This window comes from Centropristis striata, chromosome 10 (genome assembly GCF_030273125.1).
Source record: "Centropristis striata isolate RG_2023a ecotype Rhode Island chromosome 10, C.striata_1.0, whole genome shotgun sequence".
Lineage (NCBI taxonomy): Eukaryota > Metazoa > Chordata > Actinopteri > Perciformes > Serranidae > Centropristis > Centropristis striata.
The window spans coordinates 13,932,047-13,954,600 of record NC_081526.1 but is presented as its reverse complement, the minus strand read 5'-3'; the positions used below and the strand labels follow the sequence as shown (position 1 = coordinate 13,954,600).

At 38.5% G+C, this 22,554-nt stretch overlaps 2 protein-coding genes across 2 annotated transcripts; one reads left to right on the top strand and one right to left on the bottom strand.

Annotated features, from left to right (window-relative positions):
* Positions 1–976: 976 nt before the first annotated feature.
* c10h2orf49 (chromosome 10 C2orf49 homolog) lies at positions 977–7,346 on the top strand. The gene is made up of 4 exons (XM_059343546.1): positions 977–1,101; positions 1,292–1,446; positions 3,358–3,613; positions 4,774–7,346. The coding sequence occupies exons 1-4, from the start codon at positions 991–993 to the stop codon at positions 4,828–4,830; spliced, it is 579 nt and encodes a 192-aa protein (XP_059199529.1). The 5' UTR covers positions 977–990; the 3' UTR covers positions 4,831–7,346.
* A 911-nt stretch (positions 7,347–8,257) lies between these two features.
* On the bottom strand, positions 8,258–10,035 carry fhl2a (four and a half LIM domains 2a). Its single transcript, XM_059343080.1, has 5 exons — positions 9,880–10,035; positions 9,595–9,769; positions 8,788–8,957; positions 8,522–8,708; positions 8,258–8,430 (listed from the first exon to the last, which is right to left on the bottom strand). The coding sequence occupies exons 1-5, from the start codon at positions 10,033–10,035 to the stop codon at positions 8,279–8,281; spliced, it is 840 nt and encodes a 279-aa protein (XP_059199063.1). The 3' UTR covers positions 8,258–8,278.
* Positions 10,036–22,554: the final 12,519 nt, after the last annotated feature.

The window sequence follows — 22,554 nt, the reverse complement described above, 5'->3', positions numbered from 1 at the left end:
TATCCATCTTAAATAAAAGGTGATGATCCACACACACACACACACATAGACACTTTGCTGCTGTTTTTAGGAAAACATGTTGTAACCTATGTCCAAGTTTGGTTTTTGCACTGTATGTTGTTGTATGTGAGCCACATCTAAGACGATTTTCTGTCATGACAGAGAGACAGAGAGAGAGAGCATTCATTAGCTTAGACTGATTCCTTCATATCTACATAATGAGCGGGTCCTCTTCCGCAAGGTTGCACAACTATGTTTTTACAGTAACCCAGCACAAACAATTTAAAAAATGATTCGAGAGAGAAGACCTTTTCATGTTTTAATGTAACCTGAAGGCCAACATAGATTCTGTGTGCTATGGGGATGGGTGAAGGAAATGATCACAGCCTCACTGTAGATACCACAAAGTCCTACTACTCACTGAATAAATAGCTGAGATCTGGGAACAAAGCACAATCTGACTAGGCTTACAAAGCATTAGTTGCAATTTGGCATAAAACCGAAAGAGGAAGAAGCAGCTGTGCCTGGCTGTACAGTGTTGATCTTGTAGAATATGATGATAAAGCAGCTTATATAAAGCTGTTAAAATGAGCAACCTTAAACATATCAAGCAATAAAATGCAACATATACATTTTTGCAGCATATGATGGCAAAACCTCGACAGGGGCTATTTTACTGCAGAATGACTACCTTTATTTTTATACTTTAAGTAATAACAATAGTAATAATAATTACAATAATAATAATAATAATAATAATAATAATAATAATAATAACAACTTTATTTACATTTGGTCATAATACTAACTTTAAGTTAAGTAAAGTGTTTTAAAAGTGTGGTAGTATTTAGAAAGGATTTTTAAAATTTAAATTTGAAAAATATATATTTTCAAAGAAAATAACAAAATGAAAATACTTAAATTAATAAAAACGTGAACGTGCTGTGTTGTTATGACGCATTGCATGCCGGTAAAAGATCATCATCCAATATGGCGACTTCCACAGGACAAGATGGAAAGGCTGTCTGTACCTCGGATGCTGATCTATTACTGCACCCTGAGCTGCTGTCTCAGGAGTTTATGCATCTAATTTTAAACGAGGTAAGTAAATGTTGCTATGGAAACGTTTGAAGTGCCATTTAATGTGGAGGTTGAGGAAGAAACCCGTAATGTTAGCATACCGGCTAGCTGTCTGTGTTGTTTCATCAGCAGCGGTTTTCTCAACCTCACACGTTGACTAATGTAGATGAATTAACTATTTTATATATCTGGTGCTTTCTGTCTGAATCAGAAACATGTCAGTACCAGAGGCAGTGAGAGTCGGGACCGGCTCACGGAGCTTTACCTCCGGCATGTCATGCCGCTACCGCAGAGGACTTTACCGAGCAGCCGCTGGGGAAAGAGGATGGAGAAGACCCGAGCGAGGCTCACTCCGGCCGGCCACAGGTCAGACAGGCACCGCTCACCACACTGGAGCCTTTCAACACGGTCCTTACTGTTGTTATGGACAGATAGTTAGCAACATTGATGAGGTGGAATGAAACTAAGCACATTTACTGAAGTAGCATAACTCACTTCGCTTAAAGAGACAGCTCGCCCCAAAATCAGATACACATCGTCACCCTGTTAAAATAATCTAAATGCTAAAAAAACTCATTTTTTCAAGCTTTGCAGGAAACACAAAAAAATTTCACCAAAAGTGTAACATATGACATTTATTGATCATTTCACTCAAAAAGGATGTAACAAAGGATGGCTATTGGCATAGTAATAAAACTGTGTGTAAATTATGTAACTTAAGAGAAATAAATGACTTAGTCAATTTTTTGAACCTGCCTTTGTGACTTCAGCAAGATATGGTAAGACTTTATTTTGAAGGTGTCTACATAAGAGTCACACAAGCCTGTCAGAAACATGACATGACAAGTATCATGAGCATTAATGTTACTTCAAAGTGTCATTAATGTTCATGACACATCCCATTTCATGTTTATGACACGCTCATGTCACTCTTATGTAGACACCTTAGAGTAAAGTATTACCAATATTAGTGTCAACAATAAAACACTGATAAACTAAACTGATAACTAAACAATCTCCCTCTAGCTCTTCTTTGCTGGGTTCTTATCTGATGCCTATGAATGTGGCAAATTGTCAAAGAAGTGATGATCTTAAAGAGGTAAAATCACATGATCTGATCAACTGAGGATGTAGGCGATTTTACCATAGGTGGCCAGCATCATGAGGAGACGATTTAGGCAAAAAAAAACAAATTTGACAAAAATTTACTTAGCCGATTATTTTAACAGTGTGACGATACACATATTTTCCCTCTTATCTGCAATAATATTTATTGCTCAAGATGGTATTGGTGTGAGTTGTTGAGTGCTGGAGATATCAGCTATGGAGATGCTTCCATTCTTGCAGGTGCATCTCAATAAATGACAATAAGTTTATTTGTGTCAGTAATTCAATTCAAAACGTGGAAATAACACATTATATATATCCATTACACACAGAATGAAACATTGAATATTGAAAAAGTATGTTTAATATGGAAATGTTGGCCTCTGAAAAGTATGTCCATCTATATGAACTCAATACTTGGTTGGGGTTATTTGACTTGAACTACTGGAAATAGACTTTTCCATCATATTCTAATGTATTAAGATGAACCAGTATAATCAAACTAGTTGGCACTTTTCTTGTGGTGCTCAAAGAAAGGAGGTTTTATTTGATTTATTTTCTGAAAAATATTACTTGTCCATTAGCCTTTGGTTTTTACATTTGGCTTTTGCGTTCTGCTCTTGCTTGGCTTTGTCCATCAAACCACTCTGTAAACACTGGTTTTAAAGGTGCTATACAAATAAAGTTAATAATATTGTTATTGTTGATGTAGATGCAGTAGAAGGGAAAAATCATGAGCTCTTGAAGGATGGGGCGAGAGGTCAAGAATGAAGAAAACAGGTGCTTCATCAGGGAATAGCTACAATACCCTAATGAAGACACTTGACATCGAAATGTTTTGGTCATTCATGATTAATTAAGGATTTAATTCACAATTGGAGTTCATTGTATAATACTTAGACTGCCTATTAACAATATGGACTTCCACTTGCTGGACTTGCTTTTTTATTAATTCATAAACCCTTAACTTTTTAAAGCTGTAATCCAGGAGTTGGTCACATCTTCAAAGGCATTATTGTGAACTGATAAATGTCTACTGTCTGTCTGGAACTAGCAGTGCTTCTTCTTGTGCACCTGCTTTAAAATGGAGCCCTTACTATCAAAATGAGTTCTGTCTGTTGAAGTGTAAATATTTAATTTCTGTTGTCACTGTTGTTTGGTCATTTTCAGTTCCAGTAACGACCACAATAGGAAAAGGCCTCTGATTGTGTTTGATGGCAGTTCCTCTCACTCTGGCCCACTAAAAGCAAAGAAACCAGAGGGAAGCACCATGTCACCAGGAATCACCGACAGGTTAAAACCTCCTCCCGCTGCAAACCTGTCCAACCCCATCCGCAAGCTACCTGGAAACGCATCTTCTTCTTCTTCCTCATCAATTCATTGCAGCACTGACGCAGCAAACCTCAAACGAGAAGCGAACAACTCGGTAGGAACGTTTTTTTCAGTCAGCAAAGTTTTGCATTACACACAAATCAACTGCATGATTCAAGGAAAATATGCATAATTATCAATGCTATGTGTTGATGTATTTTACAATTCTTTCACAATACAGATGATTCCTAAGAGAAAATATCTTATAATCACTGTGTAACTGATTACAAAAACATACCCTAAAATAGCAATACTTCAGGGATTGATTTTGCACATTGTTATGACAAATGGTGGAATATAACTACTACATTTACTCAAGCACTGTACTTAAGTGCAATTTTGAGGTACTTATACTTTACTTGAGTATTACCATTTGATGTAACTTTATACTCAACTACATTTTGAGGAAAATATTGTACTTTTTAGACAGCTTTAGTTACTTTTCAGGTCAAGATTTTACATAAAAGACATGATCAATTTAAAGTGATTCAACATTTTCTTTTAAATTAAACCTCATAACTGTACATTATGTAGTTAAAAAAGAGCTCTATCTTTACAAAATTAAAACCCTGCTACCATAAATGCATCAATAATAACAATCTAATAATATATTTGGTTTATATAAAACAATCTGATTGGGGCCATTCTGCATAACGAGAACTTTTACTTTTGATACTTTAAACTTTCTTTTTATTGAATATTTTAACAAACATTTTGCATACATCTGGTATACATAAATCGAACCCCTCCAATAATGCATCCTCAGATTACACTTGCCATCTTTCCTCACTTTTGATACTTTAAGTACATTTTGATGCTGATACTTTTGTACTTTAACTCAAGGAAGTTTTGAATGTAGGACTTTTACTTGAAGTGGAGTAATTTTGCAGTGTGATATTTGTACTTTTACTCAAGAAATGGATCTGAATAGTTTTTCCTCCATTTTTTTTGCATTATTATGTTATTTTGAGTTTCAAAGAATTGACAACAAATGTCAAATCATGAGGGGGAAAAGCTGATGATGACAAATGATGTTTTTGTGAAATAAAAATAAGTCCATTAGAGAAATTTGTTATGAACTCATAAATGCAATTGAAGTAATTGATAATGGTATGCCAACCAACCAGTGACACATTACAGCACATAATACGTCGCATTTATTATTTGTCAGGCCACTTGTTATTAATCCTACTGTTTCATCTTTTGTCTCTTCAGGGTGCCATGAAGTCTCCAGAGGTAAAGAAAAAGATCCAGCATGTGACATGGCCCTAACGTTGGTGGTTTAAAGCTCAAAAACCATGCCAGATCACAATGGTATCTAACAGGGAGAGTGCCACCAACCAGTCAAAACGAGTATTTGAAAAGCCAGCTGTCGAAGATGTCACATGAACTGCGATTAGGATTTACCAGCGTAAAGCCAGCAATGTGAGTACATATGTACTTACAGCTAGTAAAGCCTGTTGTACATGATGGCCCCGGCCCCTGAGCTACAGTCAGAGTACATCGGCTGTTGAGGCTGGTCAAAACAAATAGTATATTGATTGATAATGTGATCCAGCTGAGGTAAATGGCAAATATTAGCCATAAATTCATGGGTTTTTGTAGATCACATGGAAGAAGATCAGCTTCTTGTGTTGCCCAGCTTTTATGTTTTTAAAGAGGCCTATAAAATCCAGCATTACAAGGCTCTGATAGTACAAAGGGCACAAAAGGGATCCTTTGTAGAGATTCCATTTGCTGTCACTTTGCCTAGCAAAGCCTTAAATATGACTGCACTCTGACTCCTTACAAATCTGGCTTTGCTATGTTCTGCTAGAGCACCAGGGGCACAACATTTCGAGGCTGTAAGCAATTCCTTTTGCTGCCATCAGAGGGCAGCTCTCCCAGTGCTCCTTTTTGACTCCTTCCATATCTTGCTTCAATAACATCTTGCAAATCTGGTCTATGAAATCTGGCTTTACTAGTAGATTATTTTTTGGAATTCTGAGTGGACTACAGCATTCAATCCCACTGTCTTGAATTTACAACAACACACATCTAACATAACCCAGATCACTAGGGTTTTCTCTGTATCTATTTCTCTGTATGGTGGAGCTGCGTTAATGCAAGTTTTCCTCATAAAGCTGGATTTAACTATCACAACGAACCCAGGTATGAATAATTCAGTGGGGGTCAGGTCAGGGACATGACCTCTGACCCCTACTCACACAGACCTGATGGGAGCTCAGGCATTTCCCCTCCCACTAAATGTTTCCCACTGCTTGCACTCTCACCATCACATCTATCTCACTAATTACACCACAAAATAACTGAATACCCTTTAACTGTTGTGTCAAGGCCACCTCATAGCTCTTGTTCAGTCCTGAGAGCTGACCAGATGGGGTGGTACTCTGAGGTTTGTCCTGTATTTAAAAATACGAGCTTCCTTGTTGCGTTCCACAACCTCAAGTGCCCTTAACATTGATGATCAGCAACTGCCCTCAAGTCCCACAAAGAGAGACCTTCTAGGGGACAAAATAAGGAATGCTGCTTTTGTTTTCTGAAATACCATGTATGGGAATTATGGTTGTTGATATTCTGTTTCTGTGTACAGGTTTGTTTTGGTCAGAGGGCCTCCAGTACTAATTGTGCTAAGTGGTTGTGCTAGAGATGGGCATTTTATCCATTTGATTAATTAATTCTAATTTCTGGTGTAGGACAATGTTTAAAACACAAAATACATTTTTACTCTAATTTGGGCAAATATTGTGCAGAACCACCAGTGCTTACCTTTTTTACCCCTTTTTCGATAAACACAAACCTAGTTCTAGTTCTTGTGCTGTGCTGGCGCTGGTTTGCAGTTGGTTCGACTTGCGAACCTTCTCAGAACCTGTTTGCTTTTCCATAGGCTATAGAGCCACATCATTACGTCACTGTATATCTGTATATGACTCTGTTTTTCCAGAAAAGCTAGTGCCAACTTAAAGCGTGCAATGCAGAGCAATAACTTACTGCTAGGAGACAGTTTGTCTCCTCCATGGACTGCTGCTTTGATTTAACGTCTTGTTGGTCATGATAATCCCGTCATGAGCCCCTTGTGTATTCAGTTCGTGGTTCGAGACTAACAACCACTTTGGTGCCACTTTGGAACCGGTTCTCCTGGCCGAGAACCAGTTCTTTGGACGTCGAAACAGGAAGAATTGGTTCCAGATTAGGCACCAGCTCTGAATCAACCTTGAACTGCCTTGGTCAAAAAGGGGTATTGGTTCATCCCAAGTTTATTGTATTCTTCAGTCACAGCTAAAATATCTACATGGCTACAAAGAAGTGGTTCACTTTTGCAGCTTACTGGAGGACCTTTGAAAAGGAAACAAACCACAAATTATGTTGAACTGTCATTTTTGAAAGTGTGTGTTCGAAGCGATAGTAGCTGTAAATTTTCCTCTCAACGAACTCTATTCCACTTGTGTTCACAAGTTGTTCAGGTTTTTTTACATAGTAGTGTAGCCTGGTATTACCATTTTCTACAGCTAGATCATGAGCTATTGCTAAATAACCATTTTCACACAGAACAGGCGTATAACTCACAGTAACATATTTGAGCATTTTTTCATAATTCAGACAAAAGGAAAGGAATATGGAATAACCCAGGAATATTTCTTTTGAATATTTATTCTCAATTGTGTGTGAAATTACTTTGTATTTAATGTATTTGACTCGATGAAGACTCACAAAAATTTTGAATCCATTGTCAAATCCAGTGTCATGTTTGTACCAACATTTTTAAAAAATAAATTGTGTCAATGCAATGAAGCAATTTTGTTGATTTAAATCAGCTCTGTGTATCTGATGTGCCAGTATTGAAACATATACAGTACTTAATGTATAACTAACGTTGTGGTAAAAAAACAATGAAGAAAATCTATATTACAATAGAAAGATGGACAGTCTGGTTTCGGTCATATTAGGTAATTCATATCATGCTGATATATGTTCAAATGTTTTAAAATAGATATTTGATGCATAAAACATGTGGGTGTTCTGTATGGGATCTCTATATAATGACATCACAAGATGGTAACATCTGGGATATTTTGCCATCCATTCTTTACAGAGTTTATGTCTTAGACCCACCAATCTTCTGGAACTTTTGTATATAATATTTGTGTGCAATAGAAATAGTTTAATCCCTTTGATTTTTTTCAATTCTGAGGTTCATGTGATGTCATGCACAGCAACAATCAGCAAATATGAGTAAAGACACAGTTTTAATATATTTAATTGGTAATTGAAGAACTCATTCACAAAGCTTCAACTAAAGCTTATACATGCACAAAGCAATAATTATTATCACACTTCAAAGCAGATTGTCTACATTAATAATAATATAATAATGTAGTGTAGATTTGTTTCAAAATGCTTCATACAGATATCTGCAAACCTGTGCTTTTTCAGTAGCAAAGGTCTTTACATTAATGCCGTTATAACAGTTATTTAATTAGTGGTAAATTGTTTCTCAAAGAGTCAATATTTAACTTAAATAAACTTCCTAAATTCAAATAACACTGTTAGTAGTTTGTATTTAATGGCATACAACAATGTACATTTATAGTGAGACTAGGCTGTAAAGATGCTATGGATGCTTATGCTCTGTGCTTTGATAGTACTTATTGTATCTTTGTCATTCCTCTATCCTGAAATGGCCATCCAATCAGATCTTTTTGTCGTCCTTAAGACCAAATTAGATGTCCTTGCCGCACTCTGGGCACAGGATATCATCACGTTCAGTGAGGAAGCCACGGCCGACCAGGGACACAGAGCACTTCTTACAGTTGAAGCAGTCATTGTGCCACTGGCGCTCCTCAAAAGAAATGTACTTGCTGCCTCCAAGGCCTGAAATTGAAGAACAAATCCAAGTCAAAACAGAGAAACATTTTATAAACTGCCCTTTTTAGATCCAGGTAGACTAATAAATTGTGATTACCGCTGATTGGGGTGGTGCAGGAGGCACACTTCTTGGCATAAAGGTTGCAGAAGCAGTTGAGACAATAGGCAAAGTCATCTCTAGAGGTAAACTTCTGGCCAGACAGCTGCTGCTTGCAGCTAGTGCACAGGAAGCAGTCCTTGTGCCAGGGCTGCTCACGGTAGGTCACCCCACCAGTGGTGATGGGCTAATAAGAATGAAAAAGAGTGTTCATTTTCACACTTTTTTTGTTGCACATACAGGAAAATGCATTGAAAATCAATTACCTTCTTGCAGTGCACACACTGCATGGCAAACTGCTTCTCATAGCAGGGCACGCAGAAGTTATGGTTGTCCTTTGGGATGAAGCTCTTGGTGCCAATGGGCTGCTGGCATCTCTGGCAAGTGAAACAGGTTTCATGCCAGCTGTTCCCCTTGTGCTCCATCTTCCTGGAGCCTTTTGAGAAACATAAAGCGAAAGGAGGCCAGTGTGAAGGGATGCAAAGACAACAGCAAAAAGAAAGAATTAGGAAAACAAAAGTACATTTACGTTTTAGTTTAACTCTGTAAAATAATTTTACATTCAGAAAAGCCAGTCCACTTTTTGGAAAAGTGAATAATTTAATTGTCCTTTAGTAACAGCTACAGAAATACAAATTCTTTACATGTTCGGGCCATATTGTAGTTTTCTTAGTGATAAAATGCAGCGACACCATGCACACGTTCTCTAACTATATTATTAGCAAGTGGTAAAAAGTGAAGCCAATGCAGCCTTGAACATGCATTCTTTCTAATGATAAGCAGCGGGCGGCACCACTGGTTGTAAAAAAAGAAGTCTGATTGTGTGAAAGTATAAACATTTTCTTAATGAATTTATGTTGTCAATTGTTAGTTTGAAGTCTTCTTCAGTACAGCATGATGGTATTACTGTAAATCATTTAGAGTAAATAGTCTTTAAAGCAGGCTCATGTGTATACTATTCACAGACAGACGTTGATTCAATATATTTATTTTCATATAAATTGGATTTTGTGATCTGCTGCATTGGCATCAGCTTCACTTAAATATGCCGCTCTTTTTGGCTTTCGTCCTACCTGGCATGATGGTTTTCTTGCACTGATGGCACTTGGATGAATACTCATTGGAGTAACACTCAGTGCAGAGCAGCTTTTCATCCTTGGTGGAGAAGGGCTTGTCCACCAGCGAGCGCTTGCACTGGAAGCACATGAAACACTCCTCATGCCAGTGACGGTCCTTGTATGACAGATCCTACAACAACATCACACGGACAGTTAGAACTGGGTCCACTTTGATCATAATTAGTGTTAAAGACAGAAACCTGCAGAAATTATATGCACACAGGTTGGGACATCTCTTACCCTGGTGTTGCAGCCAATGGGCTTCTTGCACTCCTCGCAGGTGTTGGAGTACAGGCTCTCGTAACATTTCACACAGTAGGGATTCTCCTCTCTCAGGACATACTTCTTCCCAAACAGGGACTCCTTGCAGTAGTGGCAGTCGTAGCGCTCGGTCATTTTGACCTGGAGTCACTCACCTTAGAGAGAGAGAGGGAAAACCAAAAAAGACACAGGTTGTGAGGAGAGGGAAACACAAAAAGACAGATGTGAAAGGGCAAAAAGTATTGAAGCAATGGGAAGCTGAGGTAGACATCTGCTTAATTCCACATATAAAACAGCTTCATCTGGATGATTTTCCATACACCAACACTTAAATATATTAACATTAAGCTCTGTCAAGAAGTTTCAAACACATCTTTGCAGTAACACTGACACTCAGCAGATAGGTATTTCGTAGAGATTGTAAATTAAATTCCAAGCAGCAATAAATGTTTTCTTGGAAACATTCAGTATCAAATTCACATTACAGTTTTTTTTTTAATCATGCTGCATTTTCCCGCCTTTCATCTCTCTCATCCCTCAGCAGTCCTTCATTTTGTACTCAGTGTCACAACTAGAAGCTGACAGATGAGGAGGATATAAATAACCCCTATCAGTCCTGCTTAGAGACAGTCAACTTTCGCCTCATTGCATACCAACGCTCACCATGCCGCTGTACAGTGACCCATCCGTCACCTCACGTCCAGCTGTCAGCACCAGATCACTGTTTCCCTTGTCGTGCCTGTGTACGTGTGTGTGTGTGTGTGTGTGTGTGTGTGTGTGTGTGTGTGTTGGTGTATAAGTGGGTTTGAATGGCACTTGTAATAATGGCTACTCACAATCTGCAGCTGTTTGTGGTCAGCCTGTTAAGCCCCCTGGTTATCCCACCTGTGCCTAAATACTCATATATATTCTCTGCGGACCAAGGACAGTTTATATATTTGAGTGTATGACAAATATGTGCGTCTTTATACGTGGCAAAAAAAAAAAATTGATCAAAACATAGAGCGTAAGGGTTCAGTTTCCCAGTGGAAAATTTATATCCCTTATACATTCACTTCTGCTACTCTTTTAGTTTCTCCTTTTCTTATTTTTTGAATTCCTGTTTTTAATTGAGCTGCACTCCTTTGTTGATATTCCCTTTATCTTGCTGTATTATTCTTCTCAGACCGGCGGAGCTTCTTCCCCTTGATCTATTTGGGATCACTGTGTTCCCCCCTCCAACATGAGATCTGTGTGATTTTTAGAGGTTGGTATCTTTTATCTGGCTGAAGTTGAGGCGTATAATCTTCCCGTCCTTTCTGCTCTGAGTTATTCTCAACCCCTCCCACATTCCCTCATTGTCTATTGCTCCCACCATGACTCACCTAGCTTATATAAGGAATTATCTGACTCCTAAAAATAAAAAAAGGATAATCTTGACTGCCACGAATAAAACCTTTGGCTATTCAGACATGTCATGCAGCTGTTTCCCAGCTTCATGGGTCTCTTTGAAGCTGCCCATCTGGGAGTCTCCCAATGCAAATCGCCTGATGCTAAACTGAGCGATGGCCACTTGGATGGAAAGTGTTTGACCACTGGTCTATCCCCAGAAATGTCCGGTGCTTAAGGGCACTGTATCCCCATTAAACAATCAACTCTGTGTATTATGTTAACAACGGTTATGTTTAAACGTACATGTATTTTCCAGGAATTTAACTGTTTGTCAAGCTGAAGTCTATTTTCTCATGTATTTAAGTGCCGTACATGGCTCAAGAAACCCCACAATCGCTCTTTATCCATAATTCCATATCTTTAAAAGTAAAAAAAAGACTGTCTTTATCCAATCATCTATAAAAATACCAAACATACATCAGTACTTTCTCTGAGAGTGCTTACTTTGATTTTCTACTCTTCCAAAGCAACAAATTCCTGGTCAATTAAATAAGTATGAGCAACTGCCACTATTAATAGCATTATAAGTGGATAATGGAATGAAATGTTAAATCAAATTAAGTTCTAAATTGAAAATGTTAAATCTTGAATCACAGTTCACACTGAAAGTAAATGCAATATAGATAAATGTTTGCAGTTCAACCTAAACCCTTCCACCAACTTTCCATTTAAAACATTATTGCATCAAATGTAATAATCCATACTTCTTCTATGGAGACATTTTTTCAGGAACCTTTAAATCCCTTTAAGTCGTTGCATTTTTGTAACATGTGACTAGACAAAGTCCTGCGAAGAGCGACAAATGCTTTAAAGCCTAAAACTAAAGAAAAAGAAGAGAAAAGTTTGCTAAAAAGGTAGGTCATAATAACAGGTGAGAAGCTGACACCTTTACTAACGATGTTTTGCTGAAGTGAAGTGTTAGCTTGATGAGAAAGGAGGAAAGAAGGGTGGAAAGGACCTCCGCTAACAGGGGTCAACAGGGGTTGTGCTCTTTTTTTCTTTGGCGGTAGATGAGAAGAATGATTTAATAAGAGATGAAGTCAAGCTGTCTCTGAGACAGACATGAGGACAGACGGTGGGGAGAGAGAGGAGGTGGTTAAATAGTGAAGGTACTTTTCAGGTGGAAAGAGGGAGAACATGAGCAGGTGGGTGGGGAGGCAGACAGGAGGATGCCGGAGCATGGTGAGCGTCCCGGAGAATGGAAGACATGGTGAATGAAGACCAGTGAAAGGATGAATGGGTGGAAAAGATGGACGAGTGAGTGGATGGAGAGTGGAGCAGTTGAACAGAGTTGGGTCTTACCTTCCTGTCTCAGGAGTGTGTGTCTGTGCGGAGTCTGGGGCAGACTGAGAGAGGACGCTCCGGGTGAGCTGTAGTTACTCCTGATTGCATTACTCCACCCATCAGGGGCTAATTGAAAATGGGGGAGGGGCAAAAGATGGAGGGGGAGGGGGGTAGCAAGGGGCCAGGGAATCTTTTTTGAGGTGATCTATAAATACAGCGGCGCTTCACAGAGATAACCCCAAGGCCCCCTTTCACTTGCTCATTCAGTCACAGTGAGACCGTGTAGCCTTTTAAGGTCACTCTAAGGTTGTTCACTCTCTCATTCTGTGGGTCACTCGCTCGCTCACTCACTCACTCACTTTAATCTCATCTTTTATGATTATTTTTGTTTCTCCCCACAACAGCCTTATCATACCAACCGGCATTATCCCACTTCCTGGGGAAAAGCATTCTTCTTAACTACTGTTTTCTTTGCATCAGAGATAACTATGGTTATCATTATCATAACATTACACACACACATACACACACACACACACACACACACACACATGCACACTGTTACATAATGTGACAATCTTCCTATAGCTTTATGATGGAAAGGACACAGAGGGTCAAACGTCAAACATTGTTGCCCTGTGAGATTTGTCCCAACTCATATGTCTCATCTGTCTTTACCTCCCTATATTTCTCCTCACAGGGGGATACGCATTCAATCCCAAACCTCCAACGTGTCGGGTACAGTATCCAGGCCTGGTAATGACAGACACCTGCGTGGTTTCTAAGAAAACTAGCACTATTTTCTGCAACCCGACACTCTCTTGTTCACGCTGCTGCACCACCCTCTATCGAGCCCACACTCGCCCCAGTTCTCATCTCCTTATCCCAACTCTCCCTCTCTCTCTCTCTCTCTCTCTCTTTTGGTCTGTCTGTCTGTCTCTCTCTCTCTCTGTCTCTCTCTCTTTCTGTTTCACCCCGTCTGAAGCAGGTTTTCCGCCCTGGTGGTCCCTGGAAACTCTCCAGTGAGAAAATGCGTCACTAGATTCAAGTGCTCTATTTATAGTCTGTCACAAAGTGTGTATGTGTGTGCGCATGCACGCACATGCGCGCATGCGTACGTGTATGTTATCTATGTGCATCCATGTATTTATGTTATGAGCCATGAAATTAGCCATTGTGTCCATTCACCAGAAGATGAATTCTATTGACTTTGGCAAACCCAACTGCTTCAGTTTTCTCGTCTTGAGTGTAATATATCAATTTACAAAACTATTTAATGGGTTGCCATGAAATTTGATACACAAAGTCATATTGCCCTCAGGACAATGAACTCCCTAATAAATGATGGTCCCTTAAAGACACAGTTAATAACAATATATGTGTGAGCGTTTGAGTTATCAGCCTTAGAAACGTCTGTCTAGATAGCACACTACTTGTGCTCAAATCGCCAAAAAACTGCTCACAACCACCCAATCTTGACTTTATCAAACTGTGTTTATCAGCAGTTTCATTATATTTCCCTTTTAGTTTTTTTGATTTTTTTTTTTAATGGCTGCTGTTTCGTTTGGTTCAGGCAGCCAAACTTCTTCTTGGGTTAGAGCTAAAAAGTCCCTGGTTAATAGATGAGAATGAATAAATGCACATCAATGCCAAAAGTTATGTATTTACGAGGAAGATGTTAATATCGGAAGTGGCATCGTGACTTTGGTTACATAAAAATGTGATGTGCGAAGTTAAGTCACGTTTTTTCAAATGACATAATTTACTCTTGGTTTCACTTCAAGAACAAAGTCCTGAGTTTGTTTGACTCCCAGAGAAACCTCACAAAGAACTACTGAGGAGGGATCGCTCTCAAAGGATGGATAGACGTGCAATTGATGTCGAACGGAATAGATCAACATAATAAGATTACAATATTTCTGTTTAAATTAATAAAAGCTTTATAGCTGCTGTCATAGATCCGTTATTTATCCCTTGGGGGAATGAATTCCACCCTAAACAGGTTTGAAATTGGCAGCTGGGACAAACAGTGATCTGTGTCTTTTGGACCATTCGGCGAAATTGAAGTCAGATGATGATTAGTCAAACAGAAGGTTGTTGTGCTATTTCAGCGGGCAGGACTGGGAATAGATCTGATTTGATTACTCTGCCCAACAGACATGTGGTATCCTCTCATTCATGCATCCCACTGTGCTAATAGTAAAAAAAATAAAGTTAGATTTTCCTCCTTAAATCAGCACCGATATAAATCACATACTATATATTCATCACCACATTACTCTTATATTACCAATGTATATATTAGAGGTATTACTGTAATACTTTAGCTAAGGCGTGGAAAAGCAATCATTTAAGTTCATTTAATTTCGAGGCATGTGGTCTAATGTCCTCAAGGGCCCATTTGTTTCCTGCCAAGTATTTCCCAGCCCTGCCCTGGAGAGCCCTGAGTCGTTGCCCCCCAGCCTTCTTGCTTGTCTTCAGCTGGCACACAGTTATCTCTACCCCAAGCTGCACTCTGGATCGAGGCCCCCAACTCAGCTGCTAACGCCAGGGGATAAAGGTGCAGCTGTCTGGGCACTGTGAGGCTATCGTGATGCTAAAGCCTGGTGCTTACTTCTGCTGCAAATACAGCCATGTGGAAAGGTCAAGCCAGGCAGACCCCATCATCACTAGTGAACCGTTAATCATTAATGCCACAGCAACCAATTGGGCTGGAATTTCTCTCGGTCACCCAAGATCCAATATGATCCCCTGGAAGAACTTCACTGCACCGCCTGTCAAACTGGTTGAAATGGATCCCGGCAACTGACTTTAAAGAACGTGCAGAACGTGCAGCGTCATAATGGAGGTCTCACATGGGCAATTAAAGCTGATGAAGAGAGACAGAATCATTTTGGGCTCCCACTGTGGGAATAGGATATACGTGCAGATTAGCAAGTGCAACTACCATAGCTTTGATTTGATGTTGAAGACTCCTCATTGCGCTGTGGGTGGAGCGAGGGGGGTGGACTCTGGGGTTCCGGCTCCTGGATGTTTACTCAAAAGCCCAGAATCTTTACCTTCAACTTTGTGTCAATTCCCCTCAGTCTCTCTGACTGGACCGACAAAGATAGACTGTATATAAATAATGGACGTAGTTGCCCTGACGTCACCCATTGGTTTGTGGACTGCCAGGGTGAAGCATTGAGTTTGGCGTTAGGGCTTTCATCATCTTGCCTTACATCTGTTGTCATCTTTTTTTTTGAAACTGGGAAAGACCATTTGGTGGACTGTGTGGAAGCAACAGGTGAATCTAAAAATAAACTTTTAAGGCTAAAACAAAATGTACATTACTTACAGTAAAAATTAAACAGTGGACTCTTTTTAGTGTTTTTTAGTAAAACCGAATGCTGAACAGGACATTTTTAAATGACCAAAATGTTCAAATAAACTTTCATCAACTGAAAACTCACTGTGAGAGGGTCAACGTTCTGAGACGAAAAAAGGACAACTACAAACAAGTTCATGTTTTTTTAGATGTACACAGTGCCGTGGATATGCATTGCTGTCCCATACAGCCGTGTGTGGCTCCAGTGAGATGCAGGATAGGATATGCGGCCTTAATGTTTACAACATCTGGCTCCGCCCCCTAGAGGAATATTTGTCATTTTGGGAAATACTCTTATTTGCTTTCTTACTGAGAGTCAGATGAAAAGAAAGTTAACAACCTAAATCTTATCTTATCTTAAGTTATTGTTTTCTGTCACAACGTATGTTCGGACGGTCTTGTCTCTAACAAACGGAGTAATAAAATAAGAGGAAATGCTGCACAGTGTTCCTCCTGAATGACCTGAGTTACTGAAAAAAGTTGACTTCCCTTCAAAACAGGCTCACAGCCATTCCGTTCCAAACACATGATTTTTTTGGCTGCTTATTGTGTATAATTATGAAATATAAGGCCCCAATTAGTTCTTTTTGAGTAATATGTATCCTTACTTCGCCTCAACTTTCTGCTTTAACTTGCTCCAACAATTTAATTATATCATATTTAGTAAGAATTTGTTCAATTTGTGCAAGGCATCATGAGGCATCCGGTAGACATGAAAAAAATATGCAGATATTTAAGGGAAAAAATCCCTTCATAAATCATACTTTTTGTGCCTAGAGTATGACTGCCAACAGAGTAGTCAAATTAGGCTCGAAATTATGCTTAGACTACACCAACAGAGCTATTTATTTATCTCATATGGACGTTATGACGTCCCACACGTCAGTGAACCTGAACTATCCTTTTAATGAATCCCAGCATGAATCAAAATGCCAGACAGGAAATCATCCTGGAAATCCCAGTCTATCACACAATAAAAAAAATAGTTGAACTTTAGCATTTTGATGGTTCTCAAAGTCCAAATTAGTAAAATTATAGTAATACAATCCCAATTCCAAAACAGTTTGTATGTTGATTAAAATGTACATTTAAAAAAATTGTAATAATTTCCTAATCATTTGTAACAGATTCAATTGAAAACTGTATATAGACAATATTTTAAAAGTTAAAACAGATTTACTTTTTTTTAATGCATACCCTGAATTCTGAATTTGATACATTATGTTATTTTTCATGTTTTACAGTGTCCCAACTTCTTTGGGTTGTACTTCTTCCACACTAAAACACCTAACACCTATCTCCTCTGCACAAAGCACAGGTCAGTGGTGTTGCTTTGTTCTGTGACATTAACATTTATGACAATGATTAAAAGCCTCCTGTGATTGTTCTCACTCGTTCTTTGCTCGCTGCCAAAGCAGTGATGTGGGTCTATATATGACACAGCAAATCTTCAGTCATTTAGCCGGGTGTTGTGTTCCCAGACCGTTAAATCCCTGCCGAGATTAGTGGGATGTTTCAACCCCCGTAGTCACCAGACACTTTATTTAGATGCTGAAGTTTGTCTTTTCTATTTGTTCCTTTTGCCTTTTACGTGCACAGCCACACAATCACTCAACCTGACACCAGCACGTACACAATCACTACGATCTGCTTTCTGCTGGAATCATCTGGGTGTAACTGTGATATTTGAAAGCACTCTGTGTTTTATTTGGAGAGCTTTAATTAACATTTTAATGTTTAATGCTATTCTGTTCCCATAGAGAAGCTCTGTTTTCTAGATAAGTTGGTTTAATGATCAGCGTCATTTCTTTTTACAGTAAAAACTTTTATTGCCATCTATTCTATGAACAGGGTAGGAGTATATTTCAGGATTTGCTCCTTTACTAAAAGTTAATTACCATCTTCTCCCCTTCTGATGATGGCTCAGAATAAAATCCAGTCCTTCTAAATTGGTTTCAATGAGAAGTTCCAGTCTTAATTACTTGTAAGTTACTTCTAGTTGTTTTTTCGTGTGTGCTAAGAGGGTGCCGCAGCCTCCTCTGACCTCACTTATCTGGAGAACAACTGGGCCCCTCTGTCTCTGGCTGCTTTTATCTTACTAATTCTGTCTGCTGCAAAAAGGCAAGGGCAGCTGTCATGGTGGTACTCTGGCAGCTCCAACCAAGCCCCGTGTCCCAGAATACAGGTCCAAAAGATCTGCGGGCTAGTGGGAGATTGAGGCTGGTGGTTTGGTGGCAGCTGGGGGACAATTGTGCCCAGCGGTCCCCGCTTTGTAATGCTGTTAGGCTTTTAGTATTTGGCTGCTCTGACAGCAGGGGGCTTGGTTGAAGAGATGTTCAACTTTTTTGTGTCAAAAAACAAAAGGAATCTGGTTTTGTTTCGAAGTCAAAGAAAATCTTGAGTTTAAAATATCAAATTAGTTTGTAGTTCATAGTAGTCATTTATACATATCGTTCAAACCATACACTAAAACATGGACGTTGTTTTTGTGAGGCACCCATTAGTTGCTAAAGAGCCATTGTGAAGCTCACTGTGGTTGCTCCAGTCGTGCTTGACTCCTCCTGACTCTCGGGCTAATCCAAATATGTGAAAGAGATGGAGGATGGGTGAACTCAGACATCAACAACGTAATTCAAAGCAGCCATGACCTTTATTGAAAGTCTTAATGTAATTTAAATGGGAAAATTATTTAATAATCCCTGCTCTGTACTTTTGTCATGAAAGAGACCAAAAATGTTCATTGTATCAGGCTGTAAACATGTTTATTTCTGCTGTGAAGTTGGGCATTTTGACATGGGGGTCTATGGGTGTTGCCTTGTTTTTGGATCCGGCCTCAAGTGGCCATTTGAGAAAGTGCATATTTTGTACTTCAGCATTGGCTTCATTTTTCAGCCCTGGTGGTTGAAGCTTGATTCAAACCAACATCAGTATGTTCATCAACCCTCATAACACCATAACAGGCAGGCAACACAGAAGGTAAAACATGGGTTGAAATGATAAAAAATAATGATGATAATGATGGCACCTCAGTGTCAGGGTCATGATATAAACCTTTTTTTATATAGCAGGAAAGGTGTAATACATGATATAAATTGGGCTGCAATGCATTTATCTTGACTTATTTCAGAAGCATATGCTGTCACGCTGTTGTGGTTTATTGTTACACTGAAATGGAATAGAACCACAAAAAAAATGTATTAGTGATGCCCGCTATAATACGTTTTTTTCTATGAATAAGGCTTATTGTGCATGCATGGGACACCGGAATAGATGTTGGCCATCCTGATGGTCCCATGTCAGTGACGGACGGTGCTATTTTCAGTTCAGTGAATTTTGTTGCTATTTTAAACTGTTTTTTACAATCAAATAAATATAAATCAAAGATTAAACAGTGACCTCCTCTTCAACAGACTTATTACATATTTTGATTTCCTGTGGTCTACCAGAAAACTTTGCTAACAAGCTGCTAATTCTAATTTTACATTTGGTGAGTTATTGGACTAAGTTTAGCTTGAGTGTTTGGTGTTTAAGATTTTTTGGTACGTGTACTGAATAGAATTTCTCTCATATAAGGAATATTTATTATTTTCAATATTTGTGTTATTTGCATACAGAAGTAGTGTTAATCCTCTGTCAGGGAAAGTTGAAAAATCCACCTAGAAAGAAACTAATAATCTAAACGAAATAATCCAGTTTATTATTTAATTTGTTACACCTCACTTAAACTTAGAGGCAATAAACCATATCTCTGAGTGTTAGGCTTTCAAGATAAGATAAGAGTCCAAGATAACAGTAACAACAAGGTGCAAATCCAAAAATAAGCAGCCTTGTGACCTCTAAAATATTTTTTCACATGTATAATGGTTTGCATGTTGTATGGTAAGAAAAAGACAAACATTTCATCATAAACATCTTCCACATTCTCTGTGATTCACATTTCACTGCGGCTGGAGGCCACAGAATAGCCAACATAGCTCGGGAGCCACTGGTTCATCACGTACATCATCACGTCCCATCAGGTGGCCTTAAAGGCAGGCGCCTTTCTGCCAAAATAAACATCCAGTTTCATCAGCACTGTAACTATAGCTGCGCCCCGCTCAGCTGCAGGCCTCAGAGCTCTCACTCACTGGGACGAGTTGCTGTGGCCGGTGAGGGTACGAGGGGCGTGGATCTAAAATGGAAGACATCCTGGTTGTAGTGGCAGCAGATAAAGTGTTGACAAGTGCTACTCAGCCTCGATTAATAAGTCAAGCTCTTCTTCGGCTTAAGAGGCGAAGGGTATGAAAGACAAGCCATTCCAATAATTTTGCACTTTTATAGCAGCTTTGACTCCCCTGAACAGCAGGCCCGGGTCACTAATCTTTAGTAAGTTTGTGTTAAATGAAATTCAACCATGAAATCTAATAATACCAGCTGTAATAAGAGCTTTACATCAGGAAATGTTAACATGCACCTCAGCTCTTTCCAATTACCTCTCAGTCAGCTGGGTTGAAAAAAAAACAAGCTTAACGTAATAAGCTTCAGAGCCTCCCCGTCTGTCTCTGTGCTTTACATTAACTTGGACTATTTTTTACTACTTTTGTAGAACCCTCATGAATATTTTTTGCATTCCCTGCACTCTAAAACTCTACATCTCATTCTAAAACTGATATATTTTAAGAGATCTATTTGATATGGACATCACAATTACATTATCCACATGAGACTTTTGAGAAGAAATACTAAAAACAAGATGTACAATAATGTTACATCATTAATAACAGCAATATATATTCAGAATTAAAATTATAATTGACACATCTGCCCTTACGTTTTGTATGTAAAAAATACAGTATAAGGATGTGGCAATATACTTTATAATAAATTACACCAATATTAAATCAATTAAATAGTTTGAAGGCACAGAAATGGCACTGCCAATGAATACCAGGTTAGAAAACGCAATATTTGTCTGATTTAACATGACTTCTAATTTCAACCAGGCCCAATTCTGGTCTATCAGAACATGAATACAGAGACATATATTATTGGTTGAACAAATAAAGATATAAATTCAGATAATGACGTCTCTGTACACCTCTAGTATTCATCAAACACAGTGGCAAATTCCTTATAAATAATAAAATTTCTTAGGAATAATAACTTAACTTGGAAATAAACTCAATTCTGATTCGTATGTACTTAATTTTTCAGGTATGAAAGCCTTGTCAGGGTTGAATGTGATGTTTATTATTTTAATATTCTGTCACTTTAGGACCCAGTAAGGGTTGGTATGAGTGATCTGGAGTCAGTGATTATCCTCTCTGTCAGGGAAGCTCTGCCCCCTTGTGATAGAAGAGACAAATCTCTGTGCTGGAAACTTTTATTTAAAAATTTTTTTTTTATGATTTTGCTCACATTTTACTTCAGAAATAATAGTAGTGTAATGTCCTCAGGTCTGTCATTTTCAGTTTCTGATCCCCAAATCTCAGATGACTGTCAAAAAACCTTCACTCCCCTTTTACAGTGTAGTAACAGAGAAGAGACATGTGGGGGCGCTGTGGAACAAGGAACCAAGGAAGTGACTGGAGCGGCATCAGTGAAGCCGACCTCACTTAACTACTACATGGATAAATATGTAAGTAAATGGGTTTGTTTGGACATATTTTACAGGTGTTTATAAGTTGAGGAGGCTTTTATTTACTGCAGCTGTAGTTCAGGTGACGGGATGTGATGCGATTCTCTGTCTTTCAGTTTAAGTTTAGATGTTTTTTTAGTCTTTGCTTCAACTTAACTTTTATTTTATGAAAAATAGTTGAAAATTAATCAGTAATAACCCTTTTAGAGCTCTTTTTTCACTGTTTTTATTTTTGCCCTGAATTCAGCTTTCAGCTCATCTTTAATGACTTTATGTATTTGATTTCATAACTCAGAAATCAAGATAGAGACGAGTGATGAAACACAAAAGACTGCCGAAATAAATGACCAAAAAAATAAATTCTCACTTTGTTGATGTTAGCCTTTGACTTTATAAAGAATTTAATCAATAAAAACATGATTTAAGATATTGTTTGATTTTTGCATGATGTATGTGTGTGTGTGGGGGGGTTAAAACACACTCAAAAAACACACTTTAGATAACAATTACTCAGCGTTACTTTATGACTCAGTAAGATGTTTCTGTATCATAAAGCTTGATCCTATCTGAAAATATCCACCTTCTATAAATATCAAAATACTGTAATGACTCACATTTACCAAGTTGTCACTGTCACTATCAACAAGCTCAAGGTTTACTCATCCAGCACTCATCTTTCCAGGACTCACGTTGAATCAATCTCACCAAAATATTTTCCAGTGTACTTCTGCTTTCATGCCACTGACAGATTCCTAATTTCTCTGTGATGATAAATCCTCAGTGATGTTAATTATGTACATTAACATTAACTATGTACATTTCAAAGTTGACAATTTCTTCATTGAAGTGACAAGTAGAACATACTGGATCTGTTTCATGCCTCTACACTGCTCTCTGCAGAATAAAACAAATGTTTCTTGTCTAAGAAAAAAGTCTTATCATTTTAAACTGATCG

What these genes read in the sequence shown, in the direction of transcription:
- c10h2orf49 (XM_059343546.1), top strand. Translation starts at nt 991, where the DNA reads ATGGCGACTTCCACAGGACAAGATGGAAAGGCTGTCTGTACCTCGGAT. An exon ending in TGCATCTAATTTTAAACGAG is followed by an intron (nt 1,102 to 1,291) that starts GTAAGTAAATGT and finishes TGTCTGAATCAG; the next exon opens with AAACATGTCAGTACCAGAGG. An exon ending in AACGAGAAGCGAACAACTCG is followed by an intron (nt 3,614 to 4,773) that starts GTAGGAACGTTT and finishes TTGTCTCTTCAG; the next exon opens with GGTGCCATGAAGTCTCCAGA.
- fhl2a (XM_059343080.1), bottom strand. Translation starts at nt 10,035, where the DNA reads ATGACCGAGCGCTACGACTGCCACTACTGCAAGGAGTCCCTGTTTGGG. An exon ending in CCATTGGCTGCAACACCAGG is followed by an intron (nt 9,770 to 9,879) that starts GTAAGAGATGTC and finishes ATGTTGTTGTAG; the next exon opens with GATCTGTCATACAAGGACCG. An exon ending in AGTGTGTGCACTGCAAGAAG is followed by an intron (nt 8,709 to 8,787) that starts GTAATTGATTTT and finishes CATTCTTATTAG; the next exon opens with CCCATCACCACTGGTGGGGT.